Below are 15,282 nucleotides of genomic sequence, written 5' to 3'. Positions count from 1 at the left end.
GTCACTTGGCACAACACTTATTAAAACAAAAATAGTTGGAATAGCGAAACCAGGTGGAAATTTAGCTTGGGCGGCGTAACTAAATGGGAACTGGCTTTGACCGTCAAAGGCTGTCAGAAAATACCACTCATCGTGGGAGGTGCACACTTTACAGGTAGGAAGGGACCAGTGGACGGTACGTCCAGTTCGGACCACTTTGCGATAGGTGGCTCTAAAGCCGAGAAAAAAAAAATTGTTGTCTACAGAACTCGGGGTGTCAATGTTTCCACAGCCAAAAGGAGGCTGATCAAGAAAGAAAGCACACCACATAAACTTCCATACTCAAACGCCGATTCTCCAGTGATTCCGAGTTTCATTGTTGTTTTCTTTAGATTTATATTTGTCACTTTTTTTACCGTTCGAATCTTTCTTCATGAAGTACAGATTGCGTGCCATATTTGTCCGGAATTATCATCAACTCGTACGATGGGGACGAAACTTCTTTGGAGGGCATTCCTCCAACGAAATTGGCACTGCATACCCGCGAGTGTGGGATGGCATTTCAGTTCGTCCCATCGGCGCTGACACATGTAGGCGTTACTGGTACGAAAACAAACGCAGAGCGAAAAGCGGCAGTGTAGAATATGTTAGCCGTGTCAACACAGTGGCAGACATGATCGGGACACCAAATTTCTCGCGTCGTATGGCACGGCTCCATCGTTGTCGCTGTCCCACAAAACATCGGCGAGGTGAAAAACTGTGAAACTTTGTCCCCGCGAGATACGACGCATCACTATTGAAGCACTTATGACGCAGCACAGGCTGCGTTATTAAGCTGTGAACCCAGCGCTGTGAACCCAGCGCAACAGCACCACTCCGACTTCAACGTGTACCAACGTACGCGGCGTGGTTTCGGTTTCGTTTGCTCTGGGGTGCTCACTGCCTACCTTCGGTACCGGCCGCGCGGCGGCGCGCCAGTCGCGTCGCACGGAGTGTATTATATATATATATATATATATATATATATATATATATATATATATATATATTATTTCACGTGATTCGACTTTTTTGAAGATATACAGTGCCGCGGAAATAAAAAGAAAACGCGACAATACGTAGATATTTATGAACTTGACTTTGAAAATTTAAGCAACTTTCAGAGAAGAAAAAGAAGAAGAAAAAAAAAAGAAGGCAAGGGGGTTATAACAGCGCAAACATATCCAACAGCACAGCGCGTGACCGCGGTGCTTCACGAAGCGCCGCAGAAGCGAAGACGACGGAGCAGACGACAGCGCGCCTATGTCGGAAGCAGACGAAATGAGAACGTAGCCTTCCTTGCACAACGCCGGACGCGGTTTCGTCTTGTGAAGTTCTCGGTAACGACATTCAACTGTGCTCTCGCCATCCCCCGCGCTTCGAATACTAAGTAATCCTCCCGGGACCAAGAATAGCACGGCACCGGGTCGACTTTACTATGGCGCGCGACGAGGTACATCGCAAGCGCCTGCTCGTTTTGGCGCTGCGAGAGCACAGGTACCGTATTCGCCACTTTGATGGTGCGCACTTAATCCCCGTGCCACTGTTTCAGATTTTCGCCGTCGGAGCTTTTCGACGCAAATCTCGACAGGAGCGAGCTCCCCGTTTCTAAAAGTCACGTCTTTACCGCTGGGTGACGTTCGTTGCCTGCCGGGGTGGAGCGCCGTCAGCGGCGCATATTCCCTTCGTGATTACGTTGAGAAGTAAGAATGTGATGTGATGTGATGACCGTGAAGGATTCGCGTAGAGCAGTGCTGCGTGCGTTTACTGAGCTAGGAAAGGTGACATCGACGAGAAAAAATCTCCTGAAACATGAGACACTGCGAATGTGGGGAGCGCCTTCGGGGTTCGGGTCAAAACTTCCACGGAGCCGAATCCGCAGTTTTTACTGCTCACTCCGTCGTGGCCGCGGTCGCGACGGGTGCGTTCTGCATGTCGCCGTGACGACCACGTCACGTGCGTTGCCATTTCAGTTACGAAGAATCGCAAATTTAAACTCCTGCATGCTGAAATGAAATACGTGAATACATCCTATCTAGAATTTGTGACTGGAGGGTACTTGTTAAACACATGGCCTCCACTAGGGGAATATTTGTGGCTAGTGGTTGGTCAGAAGAGCTGTCAATCATCGCGTCCAAGGTCATTGAGCGCGATGAATGTCTCTGAAGCGTGCTTTGATGTCAATGTCCACTTTCGGATGAGGAGAATGATAAATGAATGCTCCATGCTTAGCCCCGATATAGGATTATTTACAATACTCCATTAATACCGAATTTAAAGATATAGCGTTAAAAACTTAACCTTAGTGTTACACACACACACACACACACACACACACACACACACACACACACACACACACACACACACACACACACACACACACACACACACACACACACACACACACACACACACACACACACACACACACACACACACACACACACACACACACACACACACACACACACACACACACACACACACACACACACACACACACACACACACACACACACACACACACACACACACACACACACACACACACACACACACACACACACACACACACACACACACACACACACACACACACACACACACACACACACACACACACACACACACACACACACACACACACACACACACACACACACACACACACACACACACACACACACACACACACACACACACACACACACACACACACACACACACACACACACACACACACACACACACACACACACACACACACACACACACACACACACACACACATACATACATACATACATACATACATACATACATATATATATATATAATCTGAGATTAGTTGTAATAAAAACTTTGGCTAGGTGGCGCAAGACGCCTCCCAATGCAGCGCGGAGCGCACGGTAGCGACCGTGCGCCCCACACTGCATCGTAACCCCCCCAAGGCAAGAAATACTTCACTTACGATCGACGAATCCCGAGACGGGAGGGGCACGGGGGCTCGACCTCCCTCACTCATCATTGGTCCACTCATCAAAGCACATCATCGATGAAAACATTTCAAGTAGAAAAAAAAAAAGTTTGAACGTAGTTTGCCGTGTCACCACTTTCTGATGTAAAACGCTCAACGCTGTGGTCCTCTGCATCACCTTTTGCGCCTGACGGATACAATACAACAGTTCACACTGGTCAAACGCTATTAATAATAAGAATGATACGGCGGAGAATACACAAAACAAAATACGGTAACTACTGTGAAAACAAACTTGTCACCTGCAGCGCAGAAACAAAACTAACAAGATAGGAGCACATTCAGCGGTGCAGACAGTTTGTAGCTTACCTTACCGTATCTAGGAATCAAAATGGCGGGAAAGTATAACCGGAATACGGATTGGATTTTTCGTGAGCGAATGATCCAACTGTATCAGCCAACGATGCATACATGTCATAGCCCCAACTGTCTCTCTCTCTCTCTCTCTCCTTTTTTTTTTTTTATGGTAAAAAGGCGCTAGCAAAAATAACGCGCAATTAACTCACGAAACAGCAAGCGGGATGTTTATACAGCTGCGCGTACAGCTGCGCTCTGATGCCACCAGAAACTCTCCCATGCATGGGCATATTTCCGTGCTCGCCGACTACATATTTTGGTCGTTTCACCGCCATTTCGAAGCGAACCGCGTTATGACCTATTGTTTCAGAAGACAGAAGCATACGATTCAGATGATGCGTCCCAACATATCAGGGGCGGATTCGGGGGGGGGGGGGGGGGGGGGGGGGGGGGGGGGGGCGACGGGGGCAGCCCCTCTCCCCCCCCCAAACAAGGTCGACATCCCCCCTCCCCCCTTCTCGGAGTGCAATTTGACATGGGTGGACGCCCCGGTCCACACGAAAGAATGGGAGAATAGTATACTTACCAATTTTCCGCCCCCCCCCTCCCCCCCAAAACGGAGTTCTAGATCCGCCCCTGCAACATATGCAGCGATTATGAAAGCGACTGACAGCATTAGAACGGAAGGGAGGTCATTCGGTTGTCCCGCCTCGAGCGCGAGCTTCCTCCCTTCGACAACGTTTCAGCGTCTGCCTTTCTCATTCTGTCAGCAGACCGTATTGGCAACGGTAAACCACGAAAGATCCAAAAACGCGCACTAATAAAAAAAAAATCCTTTCATTTTTTTTTGTTGTTGTTAGCTGTCCATGTCTTCGCAGCCAAATTACAAAACCCAATGTCTTTTTTTTTCTTTTTTTTTTTTGTGGTGGCGGGTAGAGAGACAATATTTATTGTTTATTTATTTTAGCTCTCAGAACATGAAAATGTCCCCGGGGGAAGACGATCCGATGCGAAACGCATTGTTCGCAAATAAGCTTGTTACTACGACGCCGCAAATATTCCAGGTACCGGATATCTGTTCCGCGGACGGCGATGGTCCCCGCGTGCCATTGTGTTTCATTCTTTGCCCCGTAACGAACGCGAGCTCCGAGGGAACCTTGGAACTGCGTTGGACGTTGAGCGACGAGGCAAGTCTCTTCGAACCAGCCGTCACATGCAATGGAGATCATTCGTCTTCCGGAACGCCAGACGTACGTTCCGTTACAGACTCGGAAAATAAATAAAAAAAAACCTGTCAATATTCTCGAGACAAACGATTTGGTAACACGTGTTTAAGAGCGCAGAAAGTAGACATTTCGATATTTTACCGCAAAAGACCGACAGACGCAATAACGCCGGAGGGAAGGCCACGCCGTCTGTGTCTAGAGCTGCAGGAGTATGCAGTGTGGCAGAGCATAAAGGCAACGATATGATTTCAACAGCTTCCCGGAAATGCTCAAGTCTGGCAGCTCGAACAAATACATTCTGAAAATTGTCTTCGATGGCACTTTCAGGTTGTCCGTAAATACTATGCATATTTCAGCTCATATATAAGCATGCTCTACTTTAAACTGTATGTCCATCTGTATACGCGGTTCTACGACTCTTCGTTTTTTTTTCCCGCGTCAGTTTTCAGACTGGCTAGATTTCGGTTTAATCCGCGAGATTGCAATATGAACAAAAGAGATTCGAAGTTTTCGGCGTAACCTCTAAATTCCTAAGGTGTCCCGGCGTTGCGCTTGCATACTCAATGAACCAACTGTACAAAACGGTTCCCTCGGGCGAGTGCCTGTGCAAAGTTCAAGTAAACCACTAATAGAGTGTGTCCCGAATTCATGTAAGAAAATTGTTTCAGCAGTCTCAATCCAATGATGCACTGAGCGGCATCACGCGCAGTCAGAGCACGAACAAGACGACGGCGGTTCGTTTCCCTCGCAGAAAGGTGTCTTCAAAAGAGTCAGTATGCACGATGTTCGTCCGGGACACCGAGCTATTCATTAATATAGTTGGTGAACGGCACTACCATACGTCTAAACTGAAAGAGAGAGGGCGCCAGGGACGTGTTTACGCAAGCAGTCGCGTGGTATATACAGTCCCCCAAATTATCCGCGTGCTTTCTTGCACAGTTACAATCGATCGCGCCTTTTTCTCCATGCGGCTCTAACTAATCTTTATTATCGACTGATGCTCATTCATAAATGGGCTTCCGTGTTTTCGGGGTTCATTTTCCTGGGAATTCGGGGGTGTACTTTCGGGGTTTATTTTTTCCCTGGGTTCAATGTTTTCCGGTGCCAAATTTACTGTATTTTTAAAAAAAAACAAAAAAAAACACAATTAGGGTTTATCGGTGTTTTTGTGCAAGAAAGTAGAACGTGGAGAAGGATTTGTTCGACATCCAGGGCATACGCGCAACCCAAGTACTTGATAATCAGTGTTGAGTAGTAACGCGTTACTGTAACTTCGTTACTTTTTCGGTAACTTGTAACTGTTACGAGTTACTTTTTAAGAATGTAACTTGTAACTATAGTTCTATTACTTTTTCTGAGGTAACGATAAAAGTAACGACGTTACTTTTGTCGTTACTTTTCAGTTCTTTGTGATTAATATATCATTGAACGAGTATAATCTAACTATTCCTTGCACTTTCCAAATTGTCTGTTCCGACATTTCGAGTGTCAGTTGGCCTTGCACAAACTTGAGAATACGTTCTTTCTCGCGAGTCACTATCCGAATATAGCCACGTGTAGATTTGATGAAAAAAAGAAGAATGTAGTTATCTTAATGCACTTGCTTGTACTTTGTGACTGAACACTTACATCTTAGTATATTAGAGCACTATCTCTGTTGCGTTTTTTTTTTTTTTTTTTTTTTTTCTGCGCACGCTTTTTAATTGGGTGAATCAACCGTGAAACAACAATACACGCGGAGGGAACTTCGTATGTTTCGTATTTTAATTAGCGCTACTGCTCCGCACTGTGCATGTCTCGTATATTGATTTGCGCCACTACTCCGGCGTGGTTTCAACGGTGGAGGCAAAATTTACTGCTGTTTGCGCAGGGTTTGTTTCTGGTTTGCCGGGTACAAACTGAAATATATCAAAGAAGTCTATGAATCCAGCGCAACCGTCAACGAGCCAGCGATGTGCTAGTGCTATCAAGGATAGGGATGTTGAGGAGAACAAAGAACTAGCATGGCCGGCGTACAGAGAGTATTCTTTTGTGGTGAAGGTGGTTGCTAACTATTTGACCGCAGTATGCAAACTTTGCAACAAGGAGTACTCCGACAAGTCTTCGTGTTCAAATCATGAGAAAACACATCCAGTTGAATTTTGGTCTTTATTCTTTTCATACTATTGACTAATTTTCTAGCTAAATTATTAAGTTTGAATTAACCGCTATGGTGGAAGCCCGACTGATTCGTGTCTATATTTTTTCTTTCAAACACTAGTTTTTCCTTACTTTTTGTGTTATAGAAAAGTAACTGAAAAGTAACGTCGTTACTTTTTGAAAGTAACTGTAATTGTAACGAGTCACTCTTTCGTTGCGGTAACTGTAACGGTAACTTCGCTACTTTTTTCTGAAAGTAACTAACGGTAACGAATTACTTTTTAAAAGTAACTTACCCATGAGTGTTGATAATGCAATTCATGCAAAGGTGCAAGTGAGATGGACAAGAATGACGATAATATTCCCAAGAGAAGGGGAACAAGGGGGACAAAGGACAAACACATATATCAAAACACAGCTAGGTGACTGGTGCACGACCGAAAAAAATTCGCCTGGTCCTGGTATCAAACCAGGGACCTCTCCATTTCTAGGGAAGCGCTCTACCAACGGTGCTGACCAGGAGTTAGACGTCAGAAGAGCAAACGGGTTTTATCAGCTGCCACCAGTCTAACACCAACAAGGGTGAACGGCCTACATTTTAAGATTATAATGATGTAGGCAATGAATGCAAAGGTGCCAGCAAGCTGGACAAGAATGACGATAATAATCCCTGGAGAAGGGGAACAAGAGGGACAAAGGACAAATACGAGGCAGGGTAAAAAAAAGATAACCGCAATTCAGCCGTGAGAATATCAAATCAAGTGATAGACTGCTGCGCTGCAAATATGTTTTGACCTCTACTACAAGAAGCAGCTGTGCACGCCGGCCTGGCGACTTGATGGTAAATGTCACGTGACCACAGCATTTTCAAAATGGCCGCCTCCTTGTTACCATGCACCAGGGAGGAGCAGCGTTTGGTTATCCGATTTTTGGCAGCAGAGGGCGAAAAGCTTGCGGATATTCATAGCTGGATGCTGAAGCAGTACGGAGACGCATTTGTGTCGCTTGGGCAAGTTTACGAGTTTGACAGACGCACCTCGCTCCTGCCGGGCTCACACTTCAACGACGCCGGACGCAATCTCTGCTGCGGAACGGCTCATACACGGGAACCGGCGTGTCACCATCGATGATGTGGCTGAAGAAGTGAATATTAGTCACGGCTCGACGCAGCATATATCAGGATATGGGAACAAAATCTTAATTTTATCGAATAATCATTGATTGAAAAATTCAGTTTACGCAAACTATGGTTAATGGGCTAAGCGCAGTCTGGTCAGCCGTGTAACTCCGACTAACTGCAGTGTCTGCGGCGTCTAAGAGCGTCCGTGTGCTCAGGAGGAAGCTTCCCCAGAGAGCGCCTACAAAATGGTCCCATACAATCACGCATGGTTCATTTTATAGTTTTAATTTAGTGTGAGGTAAACTCAGCTCGGAGAGTCTACAATGCACATACGAATGTGCCCGATTCAGCGCGATGGACAAGCTACCGTCAGCCTTCGCGGGGCGCATGTCTGACGCGCCGTAGTCCCTGACGTTGCAGGATAGTGACAACTTTCTTTTTTTTAATCTCTTGTTTATTTTTTTTTTAATGTTTTTGAAAGCACATGCGCACTGACGCTTCCCGGTGCGAGCACGTACAGTGCTGACTTGTTTATGCGGCAAGAAACTGAGGGCGAGGAGGAGACGGGAGCGCATGGGGACGTCTGAACGCCGACCGGAATGATTAATGGGCAGACGTAATGCCATGGCTGCTTTTGTCTCTGCTCACTCTTCAAACGCGCTCGGATGTCAAACGCCGGCGTCCATGCGTGGAGATGTCCGAGTCTATTATGTTCAATACGCTCAGGGGAACAAAGTATACCCACGTGTATCGCTTAAATTGTCGACCATTGCATCCCCATTACAGATGGATGGCCGCTACAAGCCCTCGGCAGAAAACAACAACAACAACGGCATTCGGGGTTAGGTTTGCTGACCTTTCGTCATAAATTTCGACTTTTGAAGACCTATCTTTTTACCCACTTGAGTGTGAGGATTGCTGCCATCTGAACGAGGTAATTTCAAATTCAGCTACGATTTCACATAGCCATATAAGCTGCGGCATGTCCTCCACCGTGACTGCCAAGCGTCTGTCGTTCTCAATTATAGCAGAATTAAACGCGTACTTCCATTAATTAGGAATTCGATTATTAAGAATGAAAATAGGCAATTGCGGTTGGGGCAGCTGTTTTATTTCCTCTAATCCACTTACGGTCTCTCAGGCAACTAAAACGTAAATTATACGTTAATTTGTTTTTAAAGTCCGACATATACAGAATCGTCTTCTACCGGGGAAAAAACCGGTTCCCAGTTTCATTCTCTCCATTCCCCACTCGCCCACTTTTCCCCGCCTCTCCACACAAGAGCGTATCTCTGAACTACTCCCGGTAGAGAGGAGGAGGGTCTCCCCTTTTCTCAAATGGAACGAAGGAATTGAGGGAGAGCTTCTTTCTTTCTGCTTGTTGGTCGGCCTTCAAGTGCCAGAAAACTCTCTACCGCTATTTCAAATGGCTTTCCGATAAAACGGTACTCGATTATACGGTTTCGATGAAAAGGCGTTCGATAAAACACGTTCGATGGAACATCCAGTCCCACTGAAATATCAGTCTACCTTTCGTCACGGCATTGCGGGTAAACATATATTTCCCCCGGCCGCATCACTTACATACGTCAAGGGCAGAGGGGAATATGTTCTTCGTCGTACAGTTCTTTCTTAACTCGTTCCAGTTTCAATATTGAAAAAAAAAATAATAATAATAAAGGACCCTACCGGTCTACACTAAGCGCTGACCTGAATAAATTCCTGAAGACCCCATCAAGGTACCCTGTGGGCCGAGCGTGTGCCAACTGAATAGGGTGTTTTCATACATCGTTTCTTACGTCCCGCAACGCTCTCCGCACCCCGCTACGAGATCCGGAACTCTGCAGTCAAGGCCAGCAGCGCGCATGCGCACTAGCGGCGTCTTAGTTGCGGAGAGCGTAGCGGAGTGGGGAAAACAGTCTACGAAAACTCTTCATTGGCTGGACACGAGTCCGCAATGAACGCTGACGCAGTACTTTTATTCGATTCATGCGTTGCATCGGAATGCAAAGACTTCCTGTTATAAATACATCCTTCATTAACCACCAGAAGGCCACCGTCAGCACGTCACAGATACAGACACTCGGATGATGGTAGTAATCGGAGTGGCGAGGTCGAATTTCGGAAACGCTCTCATTGAAGGCCAGACACACTATGCCACATACGGCGCGCAACACCATCGAAGGCACAGCCATACGCAAAATGCTTCGTTTGCCACAAGAGAAACGGTTTCCGCATCCACGCGGGCGTCTTCGATAACGCTGCACCGAACCCCTTTGTCAGCGGAACCCGTTGTGAGTCCGCAGTCGCCTTTATCAGCCATTCGAAATCAAGCAACATGCGTTCGCATCGAACCACAGATAAATAAAGCTTGGTACGGCAAAGCAACCGTCTCCAGCCCCCTTGCCACCTGGCCGACGGCATGGGAAATTGAAGACAAAACTGATCAACTTGCCGGACGGGATGACGAGCAGCTATCCGCCAGGCCATGAGTAGAAACTGGGTAGAGGGGCACGGGACATCGAACACACTGTCTTGGAACATTCCCTCTTCGATATTCCTGAGGGTGCCTAAGGCCTCCTCGCTCACCGCGCGCGATGCCCACGAGAAACGCTGAAGGAAGCGCGCAGCACACCTATAGGTTCGTCTGCGAGCCCAAACGGGCGACTACACTATTAAATTTATGAGACCATATACTAATAGAAGCGGCTGCAGGCAGGGCAATATCAGAGACCATAGACAAGGTCTTTGCACTCAGAGTCCAACGCCGTCACACTATGGCCCAGACTGAAAGCAGCGCTGGATCAGCTAGGACTAGAATCCAGTTGCACCGTCTGCGTCGGCGCTGTTGTAGCGAGTACTGACGTTATGGTGTTGTCCAGGGACGTGCAGCGTCGGTAAAGGGGAGGCGGTACGAAGAATGAGGGTTGGAGGGGAGCTCCATGAGATTATTCAAGCCGCAATCTAGTCGATGCACGAGAAAGCAACACAAGGGTTGCTCCAGCGCACAGCGCGGTCTGCATATCTTAGCGGAAGCACGTCCACATCGCCAACCATCGGATCAGCCGCGTGCCGAAGACTGCACGTGAGGCTTGGAGAGAGGAGTGCTCTTTCTACAGACCCTCGATACATACGCACTTTGCATTTCGCGCACGTACATGCGGCCAGTCCGTCAATCACTATCCGCGAGCAAGTGCTGGAAGAATAAGATGTAGCCTTGACAGCTCATTTCTTGCTTTAGCGCACTTAACGCTACTTGCAAAAAAGAACAAGAAATAAAAAAATAAAAGGGGGAGTTTTAGTTATTTTTTAACGCGAGTGCCAAATACTGTTCTCCAATCGGCTTTCTGGGAAGTGACCCGCTTGTGGAAACGTGGACTGAGCAATTTACGGTCGCTCAGGGTAGGCGTGCTGCTTTAGCTGCGGTGCAATACAGATACTGGCTGGCGGCGCAATACAGATTTATTTATGTATACAATTTGGAAGCATAATACTTTATTTAAATAATATCTGAGGAGCTGAATGCCTCAGCTAATAACGTCCCGGATATATGCTACCTTATCGTCGATCGTCTCTTTTTTTTTTTTTAGCATTTTGGAAGACGGCGAGAAACTTAGCATAAGCTGCACCCGGAGAAAAGGAGATTAGCAACCTCTCTGCAAACATAAGCTCGCAGATTGCCGAAAAATGTATTTTAAGGCAATGACACGCGAATATTTTTTTCAAGATCGCGAACCCCGAAATTTTTAAAGCGACCGTTCCCGAAGGGAAAAAAAAAAAAAAAAAATGCCACTGCACGACAAATGTCAAGAAGGGCCGCCGCTCGTTCGAAATATGCATGTGCCTCACTCAAATATTGAGGCGAATTCTATAGTTACCATATTCATTTAATATTATTTTTTAAAGCGCAGCTCTTAGGCGCCCGTTTCCGGCTTGAGCGGCGTCGGCGTAACCGTGAGGTCACGTGACCCCACCCCCAAGGCCCCCCCAAGGTCACGCCTCCCCAGGCCACGTGACCCCCCCCCCCCCCCCCCCGAGAACACGTGACCCTCAGTACCCTTCCCCCTCCTCCTCCTCCTCAAGAGCTGCGCTCTAATTCGGCGTTACAGGGAGTCATAAACGGCTTTCATTTCTTTAGTGATATTTTAAATGTCCTGCATTCTGCCATTTGCACTCCTTTTTCAGAAAGAGAGCCGGGCTTCACGACGTAAATGATTGTCACTCGTTGCTTCGGCCAGAATCCATTTTTAGAAGAGCGAAACATCGTTCGACAGCCATGCGCATTCGAAACCGCCAACAGGGGTCCACAAATTGGTAATATAGCTATAGGTGGCGCGAGCCGCCGTCCGATTTGAAGGGTTCAGTCGTACGCATTCAGCCATCCATCCATTCATCGAGCTTTCCCAAACGGAACGATTTCCAGGCTCTGAGAACGGCAATAAAATGTTCAAATGTTCCGGGGCTTTCCAGGGATGGATGGTTATAAAAGGAGGGAGGAGGAGGGTGTCACATCCGAGTGGGTGGGTGATGCAGGGGTGCCAGCGAGCTCAGCAGTGCGTGCGGGCGGCACTCACTTCTTGCGGCGACGGGACCTGAGCCCGGGCTGCTTGGCGCCGGGGGGGCTTCGACCGCCGCCGGGAGGACCGGGGCCAGGCTCGGTGGCCGGGGACCGCGCTGCAGCCCGGAACGCCGACCCAGGGTCCTCGGACACACTGGGCAAGGCAGGCCACAGTGTCAGCCCCCCGAAACCGCGCTCCGCCCGGGACCCTACGATTCCGTGCTCCCATCCCCTCCAGCGATCATCCATCCTCCACAGAAAAACGCAAAAGAAAAAAAAAATAAATAAAAACGGTCGAGAAATAGACTCCAATGCGGCCCCCTTCCATCCAATGCCGAGTAGAGAGATCTAAATGTTGTGTTGGGCGTTTTCCCCTCTCACCACAGTAAAACCCGAATGAGCGCCCTTCCCCGGTGTTGGGATAAAAGAAAAAAACATACGAGGTGGGCGATCATTGGGGGTAAGCGTTTGTTAGGGGTTCTACGGTATGCATTTTTACTGGAGAAACTATCTTCGTTATCACATTGCGCATTACTCATGCGCTGCACGAAGTAGTTCTCACAAGGTTTTGTTGCGAAGGAAGAAGCGATGGTTTTGGCTAGAATTTTGGCTTTTGAAACACGTACGTCTTGATAACATAAAGCTAATCTAAGATGCACCTTCATGACAAGACAAGGCAAGAAAAGAAGGGGGGAATTAGCAACGTTCCAGGAGGAACCTAACTTTTTTTTTTTCCCGACATTGCAATCAGTCAGGAACGACAGCGATACTATGATAGCGGAAAACTGATTGAAGGAATTTCTTGTTGTTTTTTTTTCTTTTATTAAAAAAAAAAGCTAGACAGTCATTTTTCCGATTTCTATGGTAGTGACTATCATTTTGCCATCTAAAGATAGTCAGGCGGACAAGGCAAGAAGAAAAATGTCTGAAAAGCGCTAGGGCAATAGGTGTCAAGTGTTAGAGACAACTGCGAGAAGACATCCGAGGCAAATAGGTGTGCGGCGACTACAAGGAATCCCAGACAATACGGATGCTTGCAGCAACCAAAGTTGCAAGCAATGTGCGAGTGTTGAACGTTGCACGCGTTGCAAGGTGCCGTCCACGACGCTTCCGGGGATACGAAGGGAAACAGATCCAAACGAATTCAGGGAAAGCCTATAATTTTATTTTAACTAAAACTAAACTGATTACAAGAAAATTGTGTTTTGCGCGTAAAACCAACGAAAGGCATCTGGCACGCCCTCTTGCAGGACTGTGGGCTCATTTCGATCACCTGGGGTTCTTATCACGTGCAACCGAAATCTCGGTCACACGGCGCCTTCTCCGCGATAAGCCTCCGTCAGATGGCGAGTACCTTGGAAAACTAAAGCGAAGTCTCCCGAGCTACGCGCTGTTCAAGCCTGACTTGGTTAAAATGAAGCAGGGACTGAATCCTCTAAAACATTTAGCTGCTTCAGAAGGCCCGATTGTCCAATACATTCCCCATCGTAACTTTCTAAACCCTTACCTACACCAACTGATGTTTCTGGTAGCGCCGCGCCGTGGTCGTTACGGAGAATGCGCAGATCCCGCAGTCCCCGTGGGCAAACGTGCTTGCTTATCAACGGTCAGTAGAAGTAGAAAAAAGTAGAAAAAAAAAAAAAAGCAACAACAACGCAAGGTTTCGTTTTCAGTAATTGGAAAGTTTCGTGCTGGGAACTCTCAAGAATGTATTTTTCTTCGAAGAGAACGCGACTGTTACACACATTCTCGCAAACAAAAGTTGTGAAAACAGACTGACCACTCGACGAGTCGTGACTTTCGCAATTTCCAGGAGAAAACGCCACCGAACATGCTTGACAGAGGAAACAAGTTGCAACGGCGCATCTGCGGCCACGCGCGAACTTTGCCTATCGATGCCGCAATGCTCTTCCACAAAACCTTGATAAAATGAAAATAATATCCTCGTTTACTCTCTCCGTGTTCTTTGGACGTCCAAAGGAACGGGTCCAGCACACAATCCAGCTCATATCAGCCTCGCGTAGTCAGATATCTCCTATTTATTTTTAAACAAAGCTCGACAAACAGCGTATACGCTCTACGACGTTGGTCCGAGGAGTAACGAGACAGACTGCAAAAATAAGCTGTAGTATAGTTTCACGATACAACGCGATTCCAAGCAAAGAAGCCCCGCTGGGAAGAAGCCTTTCGTTGGGGACATTTCTTTCACTCTTGGAAACTGAAAGTATAGTTGTAGAAGTCGTCTGAGCTCTTGTTGGTCGTCTCGACATGATAAACTCGTATACGCGGTTCCCTATTTTAAGGGAAACAAAGGGGCCACGAGGGCCGCGCCTTTTAAGGAGCATCGCAGACACTGCCTGCAATTTGTTCTTCAAGGTCAAACACTCGCGTAAAGACAGCGAAGTGTGCACAGGGAGTCGTGAAGCAACCGCCAACTTCCGCCGATGGACAGAGAGCACTCTTTGAGGCAATGAAATCTCCTAAAGTTCTTACGAGTGTCCCGTCCTATACAAAACCATTACGAAGGAGGGAATATTTATTTGTCAACAAACACGCTCCATTAGGACATCGTCTGCCGAATGCGCAGTTGAGAAATTGGACAGACCGTAAAATCGTAAAAATTTAAAATAAGTTGCAGAAAAGAAAAGAAGAAAAAAAAAAGAAGAGAGGGGGGGGGGGGGGGGGGGGGTGTTTGGTTCCCTGATTGATGTTTGCACGCCGGAGCCATTTTCAACCTTCGGCGCATGACGGCGACGAAAACGGAAAGCGGAGATTGCGCTCTGGGCTGTCCATTTGTAAACATTGGAGTCGCATACAAAAGAGCGTCTTGTTTATAAACAAGAAGCACGACTGGAAGGTAGCAGTGAGCTATATTTTAACGACA

The 15,282-nt window shown here is 47.3% G+C and overlaps 1 protein-coding gene across 3 annotated transcripts in view; it reads right to left on the bottom strand.

Annotated features, from left to right (window-relative positions):
* The window catches only part of LOC8042160 (protein Aster-B), a 121,786-nt gene that overhangs the window by 78,445 nt on the left and 28,059 nt on the right, over nt 1-15,282 (bottom strand). Inside the window, exon 2 of one of the 3 annotated variants that reach the window (XM_040502836.2) lies at nt 12,415-12,552. The exons of the other annotated variants lie outside the window; for them this stretch is intronic. Coding sequence (XP_040358770.1) covers nt 12,415-12,552 — 138 coding nt within the window. The remainder of the gene's footprint in view (nt 1-12,414; nt 12,553-15,282) is intronic. 3 annotated transcript variants of the gene reach the window in all.

The sequence above is a fragment of the Ixodes scapularis genome, unplaced genomic scaffold (genome assembly GCF_016920785.2).
Source record: "Ixodes scapularis isolate PalLabHiFi unplaced genomic scaffold, ASM1692078v2 PGA_scaffold0__279_contigs__length_252992795, whole genome shotgun sequence".
In the NCBI taxonomy this organism is placed as follows: Eukaryota; Metazoa; Arthropoda; class Arachnida; order Ixodida; family Ixodidae; genus Ixodes; species Ixodes scapularis.
The sequence above is the reverse complement of the archived record's forward strand: the minus strand, read 5'-3'. Positions and strand labels throughout refer to the sequence as shown.